The 20,432-nt window shown below is 42.9% G+C and overlaps 1 protein-coding gene across 1 annotated transcript in view; it reads right to left on the reverse strand.

Moving 5' to 3' along the window:
• LOC311236998 (disabled homolog 2-interacting protein-like) overlaps window positions 1-11,603 on the reverse strand; it is a 183,195-nt gene extending 171,592 nt beyond the window's left edge. Inside the window, 2 exon segments of the mRNA XM_084324806.1 lie at window positions 10,079-10,636; window positions 11,486-11,603. Coding sequence (XP_084180932.1) covers window positions 10,079-10,636; window positions 11,486-11,572 — 645 coding nt within the window. The 5' untranslated portion in view covers window positions 11,573-11,603.
• Window positions 11,604-20,432: the final 8,829 nt, after the last annotated feature.

A 20,432-nucleotide genomic window follows, 5' to 3' on the forward strand; every position in this document is an offset into this window, starting at 1 on the left:
ACGTTCACTGTGTAGCAGACGTCAGGCTACTTTGTTACTATTTATTTGGTTGCCTGCTAACTCAGGAGGCTTACGGCTGGATGCTGTAGCCCGTCCTCCATAAAATGTTTGTTTTTCCCACCCATCGGTTACAGAATACAGAAGCTGATCAACTAGCTATTATGGTTGGTATGTATCATCATGTATGGTTGGGTGTACTTTGGTAGAAAATAGTTCCTACATGAAATTGCTCACGACAAGGTCTGTGGATTATCTTGAGTAACCGGGTCGCCTGAATACTTTTACCAATGGATTTCCAGTTCCGCATTCGCGTTCTGCGCTCTGATTGGCCACTGACGTTTCTGGTCACGCCAATTGTGTGATGGCAAGTTCTGCCACCGGTTAAGCTTAGGCACTCTTTCAAAGTTGGTTAAGGTTAGAGTTTGTCTTAGAGCAGGGCGATAGAACACCAGCTCTGATTCCAAACTCTAACCTTAACCAACTTCGAAAGAGTCGCCTAAGCTTAACCAGTGATAAACTAGACGTTAGGTAGTTTGCTGCTGTTCGAGGCGGAAATGGGCGCGTCACGCGATTGGGCGCACATGTCACATGACCAGAAACGTCAGTGGCCAATCAGATCGCACCAGAAACGTCAGTGGCCAATCAGATCGCAGAACGCGAACGCGGAACTGGAAATCCGTTGGTAAAAGAATAGACGCAACCGGGTCATGATTTCCAATGTATTTTTGGCCAATTTGAGCGCTACAAACAGAGTGCTATTCGGCTCCATTGTATTGGGATGTTAGCAGACATCTCTATGGCAGAGTTGCCGTTATCCAGTAATAATTACCGTTTTAATTTTGAAGTCCGACATATTCAAATCTCTCCGGCGTGGAGGAATCCCTTTGGTTGTCCCAACAAAGGGAGCTAAGGAGCTAGAGCCTCTACCCCCTCGAGTCTCGACTCTTATGGTCGAGATGTGCTTCAGCATCGGCTGTCGCCGATAGTTTGTGCGTGGGAACTAGACTGACATACTTCCACGTTAGTCCAACGTGTGGGTTGCAGTACACCGCCAAACCACTACGTGGCTGTGCTGCATTGTGTTCTACAAAATGGCTATATTTTCTGACTTCCTTGGCCAGTCTTTCTTCGATTTGGTTCATGTTTGTAATGTAGTTTTAATCACGATCGATAATGGAACCAAGCTCCCGAGATGATAAATGGTAGATACAGAAATACATCATCAGGTGCAGTCCAGGGCAGCGGCCAATCACAGCTCTGCGCTGTCCACGTCCGCTTGCATCGATTTGACACGCAGTTACATTTTTGGCCGGCTGCATGTAGGCTTGCAGGCGCTTGGCAGGCTCGCAACCACTTTGACGTCCGACGGTCTGAGTATAAATTAGGCCTTAGAGCACTCCTCTTAGCCAAAGCTCATTTAACCTACTTTGTACCAAGTGTTTCACTATTAAACCTATATCGATCATGAGTCTGAGACGAGTCCCCTTCCACCACACCGGTCATAATGTCCTGGGAAAATAATTCCCTCTTATTTTTATTTGGTTACAAAGTAAGTAACGTACGTCCACTAAAATGGTTGTTTTTGCCACTGAAACAGAAATCTAGCTCAGACATAAGTCTCGTACTGAAATGCCTTGAAGCGTGTGTGTGTGTGTGTGTGTGTTTACTAGGGTTGCCACGGTGATGTGGAATTTCCCATGACTAATAAACTCATGACAACACCGGTATTACCAGTGACACTGTGACATTTTACAAAATGATGCTCAATATCTGTAGAGTGCTTACTTTGATTCTTAACGATATACGGCTACATCTGTGCCTGTCCGTCTACGTCTGTTTTTAATTCATTTTCAATGATTAGTATCCATTTGTTGGACAGAGTTGATGTTAGGTTCTAATAAAAAAAATAAACGGACAGGGGTGCCCCCCGGTGGCACACCACATATATATACGCTTGTAGCGTAATCGCAACGTCCTGGGTTCGAATCTGGCACAAGACATGTGTTGCATGTCCTCCCCATCTCTCTCTCCCAATTTCCGAACTGCTCGGTCAATAAAATGCACTTAAAAATGCCTTAACATTTTTATTTTTTTTATAATAAACGGACAGTAAGACAGACTTTTCTATCTGTTCATTGATGGACGGATCAATGTAGCACTTTGATCACATACTGCGCAAAATACTTTTACTGGTCTGGACTGGTCCTCTGAGCTCCGCTCCAGTCGAGCCTTCGCTGCTGTGGGATTTAATCCAAAATATTTCTGATTCCTCCGCTATCGTTGTGTAACCTGTCGTATCTCTAGAGCTTCTTTCTCTCCTTCACGTCAAGCTAAAACGAAGTGAAAGTTAAACCTAAAAATAGTTGCTCTCTGCACATTCAGTTTATAATGTGGTCCGATTTACATGCTTGATAACACGTTTAGTATTTTACAAATTCGCGTTTTTTATTTGAATGTGGGCACGAAAATTAACTAAATATGTTTTATTTCTACAAAAAAAAAACTGGGCGCCCTCGTGGCACACCGCATAGTGCCTCGCACACCCACGCGGCCGTCCCGGGTTCGCCTCCCGCTCCCGGTGACATTTGTCGTATGTCTTCCCCACATCTTCTCCCGTTCATCCTCTCCTCCTCTGTCGGTCATGTCTGACCATGAAAAGCAATAAACGCAAAAAAAATGTAATAAAAATAAAAAAGCATACACCGGTGAACGCGGTGGGCAAGTAATCTACGCGGTGGAACCTGAACACAGAGTGACACAGCCACACAGGTATCACCGACTACCACGGCAAGCCTAGTGTTTACCTTGTGTGCGCGTGTGTGTGAACCAGGAAAACAAACAAGGACTGGAGTAACACTTGTTGCGTTGGAATACAGCTACCTCAGCATTATCCAAAACATAAAAACAATGGTTTGCGTTTGTACATTTTGAAATTGTGTCAACAACATGTTGCCTACTTCATGTAATGTTCATAAACGATTGATACGGACTGACGGGCTTAAAGGAACACGCCAACATTTTGGGAAATTAGCTTACTGTCTTCTCCAGAGAGAGACAAGAAGATAGATACCAGTTTCCTCTCTGTGTGTTCAGTAGAAAGCTATCTGGCTGCATGTTAGCCTAGCTTAGCACAATGAATGGAAGCGGACATGGCCGGTTAGCCTTCGGGAGAGGTGTTAGTTGAACAACCGGCCATGTCCGCTTCCATTCATTGTGCTAAGCTAGGCTAACGTGCAGCCAGGTAGCTTTCTACTGAACACACAGAGAGGAAACTGGTATCTATCTTCTTGTCTCTCTCTGGAGAAGACGATAAGCAAATTTCCCAAAATGTTGGCGTGTTCCTTTAAGTTGTGGCTAGCTGTTGTGCTGCATGGACCAAAATACTGGAGCCACCCTGGCTGCACCAAAACACTTTGTGCTCAAGAAATCTGCTGTTCAATGAGTGGAGAGAGAGAGCTGCTGCAATGCAGACAGAGTGGAGGTAATGTAATGGTAATTATTACTATTGATATGGACGGACACGCTGAAATTGTGGCTAACAGAGTAGCACTACATGGATGTAAACAGTGCAGATAGAGTGGAGGTAATGTGACGTTAATTGTTACAAATGGTAACTGTGACTGTTTTAATTAAACATAAGCATTGCTATAAACTCAATAAACAGTCATAATTGACCGGAATGTATCCGATTAGTCAGGGACATTGAAATCTTCCCAGAACATGTGGACATAAATAAATAAAGGCAGTACTGACTTTTTAAATCACTAAAACAATGCTAGGCCTATTCTTCATGCCAAGACCTTTAAGACTCATTTTGGCATCTCTCTCTCTTCTGTCTTTAAAAATATAAAAAGGTGGCTCTAATCTAGAATATCGCAATTAAAAGACCACTTATTAGCCCATATCACACGTGTGGTTCACCATCTCGATCTGCTCCTTCCCTCTGCCCTGCCCGGGACTGCAAATATATTGGATTACAGGAGCTTACGTCTAATCATTTCCCAGCAGGTTAAAAGAAGGCCATATGCTGAGAGTCAGCTGGCAGATGCTTCTCGGGCCAAAAAAATGCTGTGCCATCAAATCCACCTCACAGCACACAGTCATGGTAGTTCAATATGGGGAAAGATATATAGGCTTATATCCACCTCACAGCACCCAGCTAGGGCCCTTTGAAATCCGTTTTTATCTTTTCCTGTTTTCGGATTTATCCGATTTAATATTTTTTCCTTTGGATTTAACCAAAAGAAACAATACAAAATTATGTCTTTAACTAACTTTAATAACAGTACATCTGCAAACCCACCCTAGTAGTTCAATATGGAGAGAGACATACTGTATAGGCTTCTATCCACCTCACAGACTATCCTAGTAGTTCAATATGGAGAGAGTCATATAGGATTATATTCACCTCACAGCTCACAGCCCTAGTAGTTCAATATGGAGAGAGTCATATAGGATTATATTCACCTCACAGCACACAGCCCTAGTAGTTCAATATGGAGAGAGTCCTATAGGATTATATTCACCTCACAGCACACAGCCCTAGTAGTTCAATATGGAGAGAGTCATATAGGATTATATTCACCTCACAGCACACAGCCCTAGTAGTTCAATATGGAGAGAGTCCTATAGGATTATATTCACCTCACAGCACACAGCCCTAGTAGTTCAATATGGAGAGAGTCATATAGGATTATATTCACCTCACAGCACACAGCCCTAGTAGTTCAATATGGAGAGAGTCATATAGGATTATATTCACCTCACAGCACACAGCCCTAGTAGTTCAATATGGAGAGAGTCATATACTGTAGGCTTCTATCACTGTGCAAAAGATCTAGGCCAACTCTGCCTAAACTGAGACTAGAGACTTCCCGATACCAGTATCTAAGGCTGAGACCACTCAGTGATAGTAAAGGGTTAACCTTCTGTCGTGTGGCAGTGAAAGGGTTAAAAAAGAAAGAAAACTATTATTTAACGTTAGTTTGTGTGTGTCGTGGGCCAACTACAGCATCGCAAAAACTACAGTGAGTACACACACACACACACACACTAACGTTAAATAATATTTTTTTTTTCTTTTTTAAGAAAAAACTATTTATAATATATATATATTTATACATGCAAAATAACAATAACATTTTTTATATTTATCGATAATTTTGTCCCGATTTATCGATTCTTCCAAAGGGCATATCGTCTCAGCCTTACCAGTATCTCATGTACTGATCATACTCATAAATCTACTCCCATACTACGACCAAGTGCCATGTTTGTTCAGGAAAACAAATAATGTAATGTTCAAAATGTTATTATATTTATATTATTGTATATTATTTATATTGTTTTAACTTAAAATGTCAGCAATAGCGTCATGTTGTATATATGTAATTTGTGAAACATCTGATGAAAATAAAACGTGTTTTCTGTCCTATCAGTACTCTGTATCGACAAGTAACCAAAACGTAAGTACTTGTACTTGCTGAAAGTTGTGTCGCCGGGACATCTCTAACGGAGACGTGTAAAGGAATCAAAACGTGTGTAGTAGTGTGAGGTGTAAAAAATAAGAGGCAAGATGCTTCTCTGTCCTTAAATAATCAATACATTTTGGATAGTAACGAAGATGGATGTAAACATGAAGGACACTGAAGTCACAGTTTATGGTTTAATCTATAAATTGATGTGCAGGGGAGGCCAACTAATTCGTGAGCAGGTGATAATGGGGGCGAGGAGGAGGAGGTGAGAGCCACTTCTTCTTTCAATAAGCTTTCAAACACAGACTGGTTATGAGACGTCCCCTAGTGTCACCCGAACACTTATAATAAGGTAAACACCTCGCTGTGCCTCCACTGACCACCTCCATCACAGCCATCTTCCATGTATTTTTTTTTTTTTACCCACTTTTTCTCCCATTTTCTATATTTTCTCCCATCCCAATTTCGTATCATCCAATTCAACCCTCCCCTGTCACGAACGCTGTTTCTTGCCTCCCACAAGCCGGCTGCAATGTGGACTAAGTCATACATAGCACAAGTCCCCTCCGGTACTTGAGGTAACAGCAGTCGCATCTTTTCACCTGCGCAGCTCAATCTCTCAGTGGCGAGGAGTAACGCGTGGGAGGCTCACGCTGCCCTCGACACTTCCCGATTCTACTGCGCAGGCGCACCAACCGACCTGTAGGAGTCGCTGTCCACAACGCCCGATCCCCACCCATCAGTTTCCCTCCCCCTAATACGGCCAATGTGTATTAGTATGAACGACCAGCTAAACTGAAAGCAATGTGGAGCGCTGGGCTCGAACAGGCGAGTCCAGCGTCTCCGCATTCGTGGCGAGCGTCTTGCCCACTACGCCACGTATCCGCCACCCATCTTCCATGTTTTTATTCACAGAGTGATTCCCGCCAGTGCAGAATTGTGATGATGAATGTCATTCTAGAGTGACGTAAAAGTCGCATGAATTCTGACATGACGAGTCGGACATATGAAAATGGCACCAAATCAGAATTGAAAAGATCAGATTCCATGCGATTTGTGTTGTGCACACTGTCTCTGTGCACACTGTCTCTCACATCTGCAAAAAACAGATCTGAGTCACATATGAGCCAAGAAATCAGATTCGGGCCCTTTTGCCTGCAGTGTGAACATCATGGCCTTAAACTGACCTCACCTTACCTCACCTTTGACCTGCTCACACCTAACTGTATCTACTGTAGGACTTATCCCCCTTGAGAACTGACCTCACCTCACCTTTGACCTGCTCATCACACCTAACTGTACCTACTGTAGGACTTATCCCCCCGAGTGCAGGTTCAGGTCACCGTCAAAGTGTTACAACTTGTTGAAGAGATTATCATCACTCAATGTCTTGTACATGGTGGCGATACACTAAACACTAGCCATCTTTTGGGGCGACGTTGTTCAACAATGTACAACTGTGACCAGTGTTGTCTTCCTGCAACAACTCACGCCTCGCGGGATTTCAGAGCGAGATTTCTGTTTCAGTGGCACAAAACAAGCACTTTTGGTGATAAGAAAACTAAATGCAGCACCCTCAAAAACGGCGAGTACTCGAGTAATCCACTACTCAGTACTCACGCCCATCCCTAGTAGTCTCAACGCATTTGTACCGATTGAATAGCAACCTCTTGTTGTCCAGCTCAATTATATCGTATAGCCTGTTTATTTTTATTTGATTTGATTTGATTTGAAATCTTTATTTCGAACATGTAAATAAATACAAACTAAATAAATAACTAAACAAAATCAAAACATAACTCAAAACTAAATAAATAACTAAACAAAAGCAAAACATAACTCAATTTACATGTTCGAAAAGGAGTAGGAAGAAGTATACTCACTTATTTAATCCTACCCCTTTTCCACTACTCATACGAGTGTACTAATTTAAAACATTTCAAAACAAATATATGCTAAACAAAAAAACAAAAACTATATAATGTAAAATATATATTTTCCCCTCTGTCTCACTATATTTCCTGTTGACAAGCACACTGGCCAATCACGGTGCCCAAAAGTTGCCCAGTTTGTCGCCCCCCGTTACAGAAAAGATCACCCCGGGCTACTGGGGTTTCAAGCCCTCAGAGTGGTTGAAAGGTCTTTTCAAAACGACACAGGATCTGTAGCGCCCTGGTCGGACCAGGTGTAGCGCTGGACACCGATGGGTAATGTATAGGGCACAGGTAGGTTGTGAAACCAGATCTGTTGGAATTGGAAAGGTTTAAGTATCTGTGTCTTAACCCCCCTGTGTGGTGTTCAGATCTGTGGGACCAGTTTTCAATGTTTACCGAAAGAGAAATTATACAATAATTAATGATTATTTCTTTCAACCTGAGACTCATTGGCCGTGGCTCACTTTCTGTGAAGAAGAACATAAAAGAACATTTTCATTGAATATTTATGACCTTTTTAAGACGTTTTAATTTAAGGCCTAAAATTCAGATTATTAAATAATTTAAGATACCCCGTGGGAATCCTGGAATGGACAAGTACTTTTACATAAATTACTACCTACCTCCTATTATAGTCGACCCATATAACTCTGTATGATAGCATGTACAATAGTGCTGTGCTGTATATACCGTATATACATTTATATATACCACATATATATTCATATCTGTCTGACTATACCTGTATATAACCCATATAAATCTGTATGATAGCATGTACAATAATGCTGTATTACAATCTTACTATACATGTAACTGTACATACCTGCATTATATTCCTTTTTACATATCTGTGTAGACACTAGGCCCTATATATATATATTTTTTTTTTTTTAACCAGGAAGAAAGTCTCATTGAGATTAAAAATCTCTTTTACAAGAGCGTCCTGGCCAAGGCAGCAGCACAGTTACAATTTCACATTTACAGACGAAAACTATTTAAAAAAAAAATAAAAACATAGCAATTAAAACAAAAACGAGGACAATTCACAGAACCATTTATAGTCCGTCAAAAACATCTGCAGCCAGATGTGCTGGATTCCATATCACTTAGAAGGGGTTTAAAAGCAACCAGTGAGACCAACCAGCTCATTCAGGTGGTTTTGTAGCTGATTCCAGGTGGAGGGAGCTACAGGGACAGTTAGTAAAAAAATAAGCCCTGGGAACAACAAAGACCATAATATAATGCCATATCTGTATAATGACAATACATTGCAATATAATCGAATCTAACAATGCTGTGGGTCCACCGACCGGTGAGCAACAAAAACGCTAACGCCACCGGTCTCAAATGCTTTACCCTTCAGTACTCCTCCTCATGTATAATGGAGGATGTTGATAATGGACGGTAGCAGTGGGTATTAATTGCATCACATTCAACCCGTCGTGGGGACGGACCAGATGGCGCTCGCCTCGCGTGGAAAGGAGGGCCATATCAATTAGCCCGCTCATAAATGCGTGATGGCCACTGCTTTTCATTAATAACAACTCACTTTTTAACCACGGGGCGCCTCTGTAATTGCATACATTATACATCCGTGAACCTGACGGCTTCAACAGACGGGGTTCAAAGTGATCGTGTCAACTCATTAACATTGTGATCATAGGACAGAGTCGATCCAAGCATTCCTTTGTGAAATTCCAGCACTGTGAATGTCTATAGTGATATTCAATGTAGATCGGTATGTATAGGACAAATTTAACAATAATGATTCATCTTAGGCTATATCTGCATTGAGATGTCAATGCGTTTTACTATTATGTACCCTACTACTATACACTACTACCTATTGTGCTAATAAGTCTATACTACTATGCACTCAAGAGTGTAACACTCAAGTTCGACACTATTTGATGAACAACGCCACTGACCCTTAGCTGCCAGAGATGGACCCCTCCTGCTGACTTGTTGTTCACAATTTGTACGTCGTTTTGGATAAAATAGTCAGCTAAATGTCTACATGTAAAGGTAAAGGTAAATATATTAAAAACGGGAATTACACATAGACTAAAAGGCTCATCTTTGATTGATTGATTGATTGAAAATGTTATTAACAGATTGCAGAATGGGTACAATACAGTACGGCTCAATACACACAATTGTTAAGGGGATGCAGACCAGAGAAAGACAGACATTCGTCTTGTCAGGGTCCCCCATTTTCAATTCATCATATAGTTAACTCTTTAACTCAAACCAAACCACATGGAAAACAAGCTCCAGTCCGAGACAATCTCGGGTGGAATATTGTGGAGCTATAAGACATCATGCAGAGAGAGAGAGGGGGAGGGAGAGAGAGAGAGAGAGAGAGCGAGAGACAGAGACAGAGACAGAGACAGAGACAGAGACAGAGACAGAGACAGAGACAGAGACAGAGAGAGAGAGAGAGAGAGAGAGAGAGAGAGAGAGAGAGAGAGAGAGAGAGAGAGAGAGAGAGAGAGAGAGACAGAGAGAGCGAGAGCGAGAGAGAGAGAGCGAGAGCGAGAGAGAAGAGAGAGCGAGAGAGAGAGCGAGAGAGCGAGAGAGCGAGAGAGAGAGAGAGAGAGAGAGAGAAACAAGGGGAGGCTGGTCCAGAGACTCAGAGAGCCAGCCAGGTCTGACATAATAACTCACCTCTCTCCACTTCAGCTGCTTGATGCTCTGCTTCAGCGCCTCCAGCGACGTCTTGGCCTTGGAGGTGTCCACCGTCACGGGTCTCCTCCTCCTCGACGGCTTGTTGACATCCTCCCTGGACGTCCCCTTCCCGTCTTTCGACCGATGGTTGCAGGGCGCCACGTTCCCGTTAGTCTCCGACGTCGTCTTCCCCTGCTGCAGTATTTGCCCGGTGCCTTTGATTTGAAGTGCGTGCTGCTCGCGGTGTCGGTGGTTCAGATTATGCTGCTGCCCCGCGTTCGCAGCGACCCCCGCAGGCCCCCCCACGTCCGAGTTCTGTTGTTTACTGAAAGTGTTCTTCTCGTCTTTGCCCAGTTTGCTGCGACTTTTGCTCCGGTGTTTACAGGTGATGGAGGTCTTGGAGGGGTCCCTGCGCCCAGCTGTGGTGGTGATGGTGGTGGTGGTGCTGGTGGCGGTGCTGCAGGGGGGGGGCAACGTTACCGGCGAGACGACCGACGCAGGCGAGGAGGATGCCACCACCATCGGCGCATCTTCCTCGACATCTACTACAACACCCTCCTTGAATGAATGAATGAATGAATGAAAACTTTATTTAACAGATTGCAGAATGGGTACAATAATACAGTACGGCTCAATACACACAATTGTTAAGGGGATGCAGACCAGAGAAAGACTTTTGTCTTGTTTACATCAGGGTCCCCCATTTTCAATTCATCAGGACATACATGACATACAGATAGACAGTACTGCTACATCTATACATTTATGACATACCAGATTTGCAAATACAGTACTGTTTGTGATACTAAAAGAGTCCAGAAAAGAGTGTATATACATTTGACGTAGAAACTGTACATTGGAGGAGGTTGGGTAGGTGGGGTGGGGTTGGGTTGGGTAGGTGGGGTGGGGTTGGGTGGGTGGGCTGTACATTGGAGGTGGTTGGTTGGGTGGGGGGGAGGGGGGAGGGTTGGGTAGGAGGGGTTGGTGGGCCACACTGTACAACTGTACAAGCAAAACTGTACATTGGAATATTGACAAAACCATACTTGGTCATTTACTGTACATTGGAGGGGGTTGGGTTAGGACATTTACAGGGGCCAGTTTCGAATTGCAGTCTCCCGTAGGTGTTCTTTGAGAGTGGTTTTAAAAGTGGGTAGTGATTCACATTCCTTGACACCATGACATTTATGGCATAGGGACATACAACATGACATATACAGCCAGGTATAGTACTGTTACATTTGTGACATATACGATATGCAAATAATATAGAGTACTGTTACCCATAGATCCTGACAGAGTATATACATATGGGGAGGAGACTGTACATTAGGAGGGGGTGGGTGGGTGGGTGAGAAATATACATACGGTGGGGGGGGAGAGAATATATACATAACATACACATACCTTCTCTGCATCTTCGCCAGATGATTTCATTTGCTCGAGTAGTTCCACCTTCACCTTGACATAATGATCACTCATTATCCTGATCATATACTGTATGTTGCATTGCTAACTAGTAGTGAGGCACGTCGTCGTTTGTTGTGACAGCAAACGGATGTTGTGGTCGCTTTGTGTCTCTGAAGTCGGGGGGTCGTTGCCCGACGGCGTCAGAACCATCGCGGCGGCTTGATGAGCAGGGAGGGTCGGTCACCTACCGGCTGTCAGAGACATCTCTACCCGGAGCGGTGACGCGGGCTAACCAGCCAGCTAACGTTAATCAACATCTTCAGAAGCCTAGCAACGACACTTGCAGCTTCCTATAGACATTATAATAACTCGTCCAATTTAACGTTAGCCGGCGTACGTTTACTAGTTTTATTTAGTTCATGAGGAAAGACGAGTCGACTAATGTTAGGTACCGTTACCTTTCCGCCCGCGGTGGAAGACACGGTGCCCAGGGAGGGCGGCCCGGTGTGTCTGAGTGAGTGGCCGCGTCGTGTGTCGCTGTGTCGGGGTGTTGATACCGGGGCAGCACGGAGGGAGAGCAGATGCCCGGGGCCCCGCCCCTTCTGCTGAGGGTAGCCTTGTTAGGGGGATACAGCCGTGGGAACCTGGCAACCCGCCGTGACAGGCTGTTTAGTCGTCACTCACCGCGGTCGGCTGGTTGTTGTTGTTGCCATGTTTCCACGGCTGTGTCCCTCTTTTGAAAGAATTTTATTTTCTAAATATCCTTCAGAATCATTACTGTTAATAAACAATAAGCTATTGTACAAAGTTGGTGTGTAGATAGATAGCACATTATAATTGTATTTAAGACAAGATAAGATAAGCTATTCCTTTATTGGTCCCCTTGGGGAATTTCAGGATTCATGTATAATTGTTAATAATTGTTAATTGTTAATGTGTGTACAATTATGTGTGATGCCTGTTGTGTGTTTGATTTTGAATGTAATTGAAATTGACAATAATAATTTATTTATTTATTTTTAAGATAAGATAAGCTATTCCTCTATATAATTGTATATGAATTCCTCTAGTTTCTTTGTTTACATACATTGCTTACAGCTTGTGTTATATTACGTTTTATTGTTTTTTGTTTTTTTGTGTGGCCATCTTGGTCTATATAACCTATTGTCAATGTCATAATTTGTCAAGTAATTTGTCAAGTATACTATTATATACGTTATTGTGTATGTGTCTTGTTGTAAGCCCATTATGGGCTGGGCATACACCTGTATGTAAGACACGAAAATAAAAAACATCAAATCAAATCTAAAAATAAATAAATAAATTATTATTGGCAATGTCAATTACATTCAAAATCAAACACACAACAGGCATCACACATAATTGTACACACATTCATATATATATATATATTCAGGATAAATTCAGGATTCATGTATAATTGTTAATATATATATATATATATATATATATATATATATATATATATATATATATATATATATATATATATATATATATATATATATATATATATATATATATATATATATATATATATTAACAATTATACATGAATCCTGAATTCAGGATATAATTATATATATATATTAACAATTATACATGAATCCTGAATTTCCCCAAGGGGACCAATAAAGGAATAGCTTATCTTATCTTGTCTTAAAAATAAATAAATTATTATTGGCAATTTCAATTACATTCAAAATCAAACACACAACAGGCATCACACATGAATAGCTTATCTTATCTTGTCTTAAATACAATTATAATGTGCTATCTATCTACACACCAACTTTGTACAATAGCTTATTATTTATTAACAGTAATGATTGTATATTAACTTGATTGATTGATTGATCGTCAAGTGATTTTGTTTGTGGTGATTTTGTTGGAAGACATTTGATGATTGTGTTTGAAGCCTTGTACTTGAATGAATGAATGAATTAGTTTTATTTATATAGCACCCTTCACAGCACGAATGCACAGGGTGCTTTACACTACAGCATATATAAAAAACACAACAAAACTAAATCAGAAATAAATGACAACAACAACAGACAGCAGTTAAAAAAATTGGTTATGTATCTCAGGACTAATGATGAAGTGGTTGATATATATCAAAAGACGAAAGACTGAAAAAGGATTTTGTGAAGGGTTTATTGTAATAAGGACCTGATAAGCATCTTGCATCTTCCTGTTCCTTTTCAGACAAGAGTTTTTTTTGTATTTGTATTATTCAATTGTACTTTATTTATTTTTCTTTCACAGCACATTTTATTTGTATTTTAATTCAATCTTTTTAAGGTTCTTTTGGGATTATTTTTATATTGTTTTAAATAAACTATTCATTCATTCATTCATTCATTCATTCATTCAAAATATTCTGCCTTCTTGTCCTCCAAAGCAGGCCTACAGTATATACACCCCCCCCCCCCCCCCCCATGCATGTGGTCCTCCATGTGTTATTGTACAATACAAGATGGGAACAAACTTAATCAAATGAACAAAAGAACATTAGATTAAAGGAAGTCACGTTGAATCCAGAAAATGTATCTTCTAACCTAATATTCATTGGAAATGCAATTGTTGTGCCTTCAAAGCATCAAATTGATTTAATATTGGCATAAAATTAACTGTGATAATAATTATACCTCCTCATATACCTCCTGGTCATCTGTACTTATGCTCTCTTTCTGAACTGTCTGAAGTTGCCCCCCCCCCCCCGCCCCCTTTAACTGGGGGACATTAAACAATCAGAAACTGAAAAAAATATGTATAACAGCATTACATAACACTAATAGTATACATGAACCTTTTTGCCATAATTTTTTTCACATGCAATTTTTGTTGGGTCGCCGATGCAATCTCTGCACTTAACCCATCCCGTCGTCCTTCCCCCCCAAGGGCAGCCGGGAGCAGATAGGGGCTGCGGCGTGGGGCCACGCCCGGGGTGCTCCTGTCCCAAGTAGGGATGCCCCGATCACGTTTTTTGCCACCGATACCGATCACCGATCGTCTTGAGCCATATCGGCCGATACCGATCTCATTTTTATACTGAATATCGGCCGATACCGATCGCTGGCCGATCGAGCGGGGCATCCCTAGTCCCAAGTGCTCCTGTCTGTCTTCGTCAGGGACGCAACAGCGTTAGCGATCTGTTGTGCATGTTTTTCCGGGGGGAGGGGGGACCCTTGCGAGCACGGGGAGAACATGCAAACTCCACACAGAAAGGCCCGGGAGATACCCCACCGCTTCCTTAATTAAAATGTGTTGCTTCCTAGGAATGAACTGTGGACCATTGTAGAGTGAACGTGACGTCACCAGAGTTGCCGATGCTTAATGCTCTATTTGGTTAAGTCGTGACGTATGGACCTTCCAATGAACCGTTTCCGGGGGCCAAGCTTCCAGCGTTGGCTGAGGCTCTGGTCTTTTCAACATGCCTCAGTGCTGTGTCCCTTGTTTTCATAAAAATGTATGTGCCTAGTATCTCTCTGTCTGAAGCAGAGCAGACATGAATATAGGCCTAGTACACATGGCATCAAACTTAACAACCAAATTGCCACGTACAGGAGAGCGGACCTGATTGAGGCCCGCTGACTGTGTGGCAAGAGACCAAGAAAGTGGCGTGGTCTGCATGAGAACCGTATTGAGTGAACTGCATGCGAGCCCACAGGTAATAGAGCTAGAACCACCGGAGTCGTAGCGAGCAGGCAGGGGGCTGCCCTCAGACTCCTGCCGGCACTGAGACGGTGTGAAACCTGAGAGGAGGACACCACCGGACCATGTCAGAGTTTGAATGAATGTGACGCGGTCTGCTGCACAGCTGCACTGGAACGGCGTGACACCTTTAGGAAGGGCTCAACCGAACGCTGAGACACCTTTAGGAAGGGCTCAGCCGTATGGTGTGACACCTTTAGGAAGGGCTCCACCGTATGGTGTGACACCTTTAGGAAGGGCTCAACCGAACGCTGTGACACCTTTAGGAAGGGCTCAACCGTATGCTGTGACACCTTTAGGAAGGGCTCAACCGAATGGTGTGACACCTTTAGGAAGGGCTCAACCGAATGGTGTGACACCTTTAGGAAGGGCTCAACCGAACGCTGTGACACCTTTAGGAAGGCTCAACCGAACGCTGTGACACCTTTAGGAAGGGCTCAACCGTATGGTGTGACACCTTTAGGAAGGGCTCAACCGAACGCTGTGACACCTTTAGGAAGGGCTCAACCGTATGGTGTGACACCTTTAGGAAGGGCTCAACCGAACGCTGTGACACCTTTAGGAAGGGCTCAACCGAATGCTGTGACACCTTTAGGAAGGGCTCAACCGTATGGTGTGACACCTTTAGGAAGGGCTCAACCGAATGCTGTGACACCTTTAGGAAGGGCTCAACCGAATGCTGTGACACCTTTAGGAAGGGCTCAACCGAATGCTGTGACACCTTTAGGAAGGGCTCAACCGAACGCTGTGACACCTTTAGGAAGGGCTCAACCGAACGCTGTGACACCTTTAGGAAGGGCTCAACCGAATGCTGTGACACCTTTAGGAAGGGCTCAACCAAGGGGGCGGCTGATTGGCGCAGTGGGCAAGGCGCTCGCCTCTAACGCAGGAGACGCTGGGTTCGAGCCCAGCTCTCGGCGTTGCTACCGGCTGGCCGGTCGTTCATACTAACACAATTGGCAAGTGTTAGAGGGTGGGAAAGCCGGTGGGTGGGGATTTGACGTTGTGGACAGCGACTCCTACAGGTCGGTTTGGTGACGCCGGTGCGATGGAAGCAGGAAGTAGCGGGGGCAGTGTGAGCCTCCCACGCGTTACTCCCACACCCGACTCCTCTTCTGGTCCAGTCCGAAGCCGTGGTATACGGCGTGTTCTACGCCGTGGTCTTCATCTGCAGGGAACCCCGTCCGGGGTTCTGCGTCCGGTCCCGAGTCCGGCGCCTGGAGGGTCCCCCGTCCGGGGTCCTGCTCCGGGCCTGTCACCCTCGCCCCTTTGCCCTCGACCCCCTCATCGGCCCTCTGTCCCTGCTTCCAGTTCCCCTCGACCCCCTCATCGGCCCTCTGTCCCTGCTTCCAGTTCCCCTCGACCCCCTCATCGGCCCTCTGTCCCTGCTTCCAGTTCCCCTCGACCCCCTCATCGGCCCTCTGTCCCTGCTTCAGTTCCCCTCGACCCCTCATCGGCCCTCTGTCCCTGCTTCCAGTTCCCCTCGTCCCCCTCATCGGCCCTCTGTCCCCGTTTCGAGCCCCCCTCACCGTGTCCCTGTTCCCATCTCTAGCCCCCCTCTCCTGGCCTCTGTCCCCGTCTCCAGTCCTCCTGATCCCGTCGTTCTCCCTTCTCCTGCCCCCTCTCCGGCCCTGTTCATCTGCCCCGTTTCTCCTGTGCCCCTCCTGGGTTTCTGTCGCGGCCCCCCTGCCCCAGTGTCACTCGTCCCGGCCTTGTCCGTCCTGACTCCTTCCCCCGGACTCTCCCTGTGTTCCCCTTCCCTGGCTCCCGGCCCCCTGTCCTGCCCGTTCCCGGACGGCCCTTTTTGACGTCTGAGGCCCGTCCCTGGAGGGGGGGGGGGGGGGTACTGTAAGGGTCCGCCTGTAACTGGACCTTTTTCCCCTGTCCATCCTCCTCAACAGCCCCCACCCTTGCACAGACTTTCCTCTACTCCTCAACAGCCCCCACCTTTGCACAGACTTTCCTCTACTCCTCAACAGCCCCCACCTTTGCACAGACTTTTATTCTTGGCTTTTGTGTTGTCTCCCATGTGTTTTAGCCTTGTGTTATCTTTAGTCTTGTTCCCTTGTTAATTGTTTTATTAGTTCCTTGTATGGTGGTTGTTTACTCTGTCTAGTGTTCAGTCTTTTCTTGTGTGTTTAGTTCTGTGTGCTTCCTTGTTTATTTCCCCAGAGTGTTTGGACTGCCTATATCTGCTGTGTGCTTCCTGTACTCCAGTGTCGGTTCATTGTTTTGAGATCCTTGTTTGCTGTTTCGGTTCCATGTTTGTTATCCACGTCCTTGTTCTCCTGTTTCATAGTAAGTTTCCCTGCAGTAACTTTGTTTTGTGTTTTTTGGACTTGCTCTCTTTATGAGATTAATTCTTTGTTTTTGTATTTTGCCCTCTAATGGGGACTCGACTCCTATGTATAAGGATTACAGCCAGCTACTGTATCTCGTGAACAAAACACCATCGATCAATAATCTATCTCAGGAAATCAACACCGATGGTCTGGGACAAATAGAGTAGATGTATTATGGGTGAAATAACCCCTTGCTCAGCATACATCTATGGCTACATTCACACTGGAGGCAACAGTGGCCCAAATCAGATTTCTTTTTGCATGACTCAGGTCAGATTTTTTCATGACAGCACAAATCACATGGAATCTGATCTTTTCAATTATGATTTGGGCCACTTTCATAGTGTTCCTGAATCAGATACAGCTCTGACAGGAGTGGCTGAAGGTGGTCAGTGGAGGGACAGTGGGGTGTTTAGTTACCTTATAAGTATTTGGAGTGACACTTCTGTACAAGCAAAACTTGAGGGAACGAATCATAACCGGTCTGTGTTTGAAAGCATATTGAAAGAAGAAATGGCTCTTTCACCTCCTCCTCAGCCCCATTATCATCTTCTCAAGAATTAGCTGGCCTCTCCTGCACATCAACTTGTAAATTAAACCAGAAGCTGTGACTTCAGTGTCGCTATTGTTCATTTCTGCATGCAGTTCAGTTGAGGAGCGTGACGGGTTCACACTGGAATCTGATATTGGCAACATTCAAAAAAAATAATGTGAATGGCAACATTCAAAAAAAATAATGTGAACAGCCACACAAAAAAATCCGATCTGAGCAATAAATCAGAATTGAGCATTAAGGCTTGCAGTGTGAACATAGCCTATAAATCAATTTATAGTGGATTGCATGGTTTCAGAAGCTTTTTATATTAAGCAACACTGACACCAAGTGGACATACTGAACAATGCAAACACAGTGAATTCAAGTAAAGGAACAATTTGTGAGTTAAATTCAATAATAGAACTGGTTATATGAAAGCACTTAATGGCTAGGCAAATATACCTGTACGTCATATTTAGGCACTGCACCCCTATACCGTAGCCACTGGAAATGGTGATTGTGGCGAGATGCATTTAAACAGTGAACATCTGCAGTGTTTATTCTGAAGGGGCAATTATGTTTAAGTGGCGCTTCATTTGAGACTGAGTCTTGTAGCAAATAGACGACCAGTGAGACGGACAATCACCTAACCCTCTCAGTGCCTAGTCACCAAACCCACGTTTGAGATGCGTGTTTTGAGATATTCCTCCCTGTTCTCTGGTCCCCACTGTGGTGCCTGCCTAAATGGGGGACCCTGATGTAAACAAGACGAAAGTCTTTCTCTGGTCTGCATCCCCTTAACAATTGTATGTATTGAGCTGTAATGTACTGTACCCATTCTGCAATCTGTTAATAAAGTTGTCAATCAATCAAGCCTGGGTGCACACTGTTCAATATTTCCCATGGATTCACTTCACTGAATGGGTTTAATCTATAGAGTAGACTATGAGGACAATGCAAAATCCTCCTCACATGCACACATACTTCTCATTTCTGTGTGATTGGTGCTCTTATTTAATGAAAAAACTCCAAAACACGAATAAGGCTATTAACTCAATCATAATTGATTGATTGATTGATTGATTGATTGATTGAAAACTTTATTAACAGATTGCAGAATGGGTATACAAAACAATACACAACAATACAAAACAACTGCTAAGAGGATGCAGACCACAGAAAAATACTTTCGTCTTGTTTACATCGGGGTCCCCCATAATCATAGGCGAGAGACAAAGACAACACTATGATTGATGAGTATAGGCTATACATTAAGGGTTGAACCGTAATCTAATTAAAAACTGAACATTGTTGTAAGATAATAATAATAATAATAATAATAATAATAATAATAATAATAATAATAATAATAATAATAATAATAATAATAAATAATAATAATAATAATAATAATAATAATAATAATAATAATAATAATAAAATAATAATAATAATAATAATAATAATAATAATAATAATAATAATAATAATAATATAATAATAATAATAATAATAATAATAATAATAATAATAATAATAATAATAATAATAATAATAATAATAATAATAATAATAATAATAATAATAATAATAATAATAATAATAATAATAATAATAATAATAATAATAATAATGATAATAAAGGTTATTATCTGGGATCAATTTTGTATCAATTTTGAAGTTGTATATTAACTACCACATGTCTGTCGGCTTCTGGAATAGTCTGTCGATTTGTTATTAAATTATAGCTGTTTTTCAATTAGTTTTTCAATTAACAAGGAGGTTTAAAGGCATGATATAGACACAGTGATGATGAACAATATGATGAATTGAAAATGGGGGACCCTGATGTAAACAAGACGAAAGTCTTTCTCTGGTCTGCATCCCCTTAACAATTGTATATTGAGCTGTACTACTGTAACTGTACCCATTCTGCAATCTGTTAATAAAGTTTTCAATCAATCAATCAATCAATCAATAGACACAGGAAACGTTGCACAGATATCTGTCGGCGGTCTAAAAACATCACACAGCTGAGATCCTCCGTGTTCCCCTTTAAAGACGCGCTCCGCTGGTAGAACCGGATCCACGGGGCGCATCTCTCTCTCTGCAAGAATAGATCTTCTATTGACTAGAGAGGATCTGGTGTGTGATGGAGATACAGCCTGGTCATGCCGCCTGCAAAATGCAAGCAGATCTATCAAATCAAGTCAATTGTAAATACGCTATAATAACAACAGAGATGTCGTAATAATAGGTGGTCGTCTGCAAAGGAAATGTCGGTCGGATGGAAAGGACGGATGATGGTGGTAATGAATTGCGTGGATTT

This window comes from Notolepis coatsorum, assembly GCF_963971535.1.
Source record: "Notolepis coatsorum genome assembly, chromosome: 11".
Taxonomy (NCBI): domain Eukaryota; kingdom Metazoa; phylum Chordata; class Actinopteri; order Aulopiformes; family Paralepididae; genus Notolepis; species Notolepis coatsorum.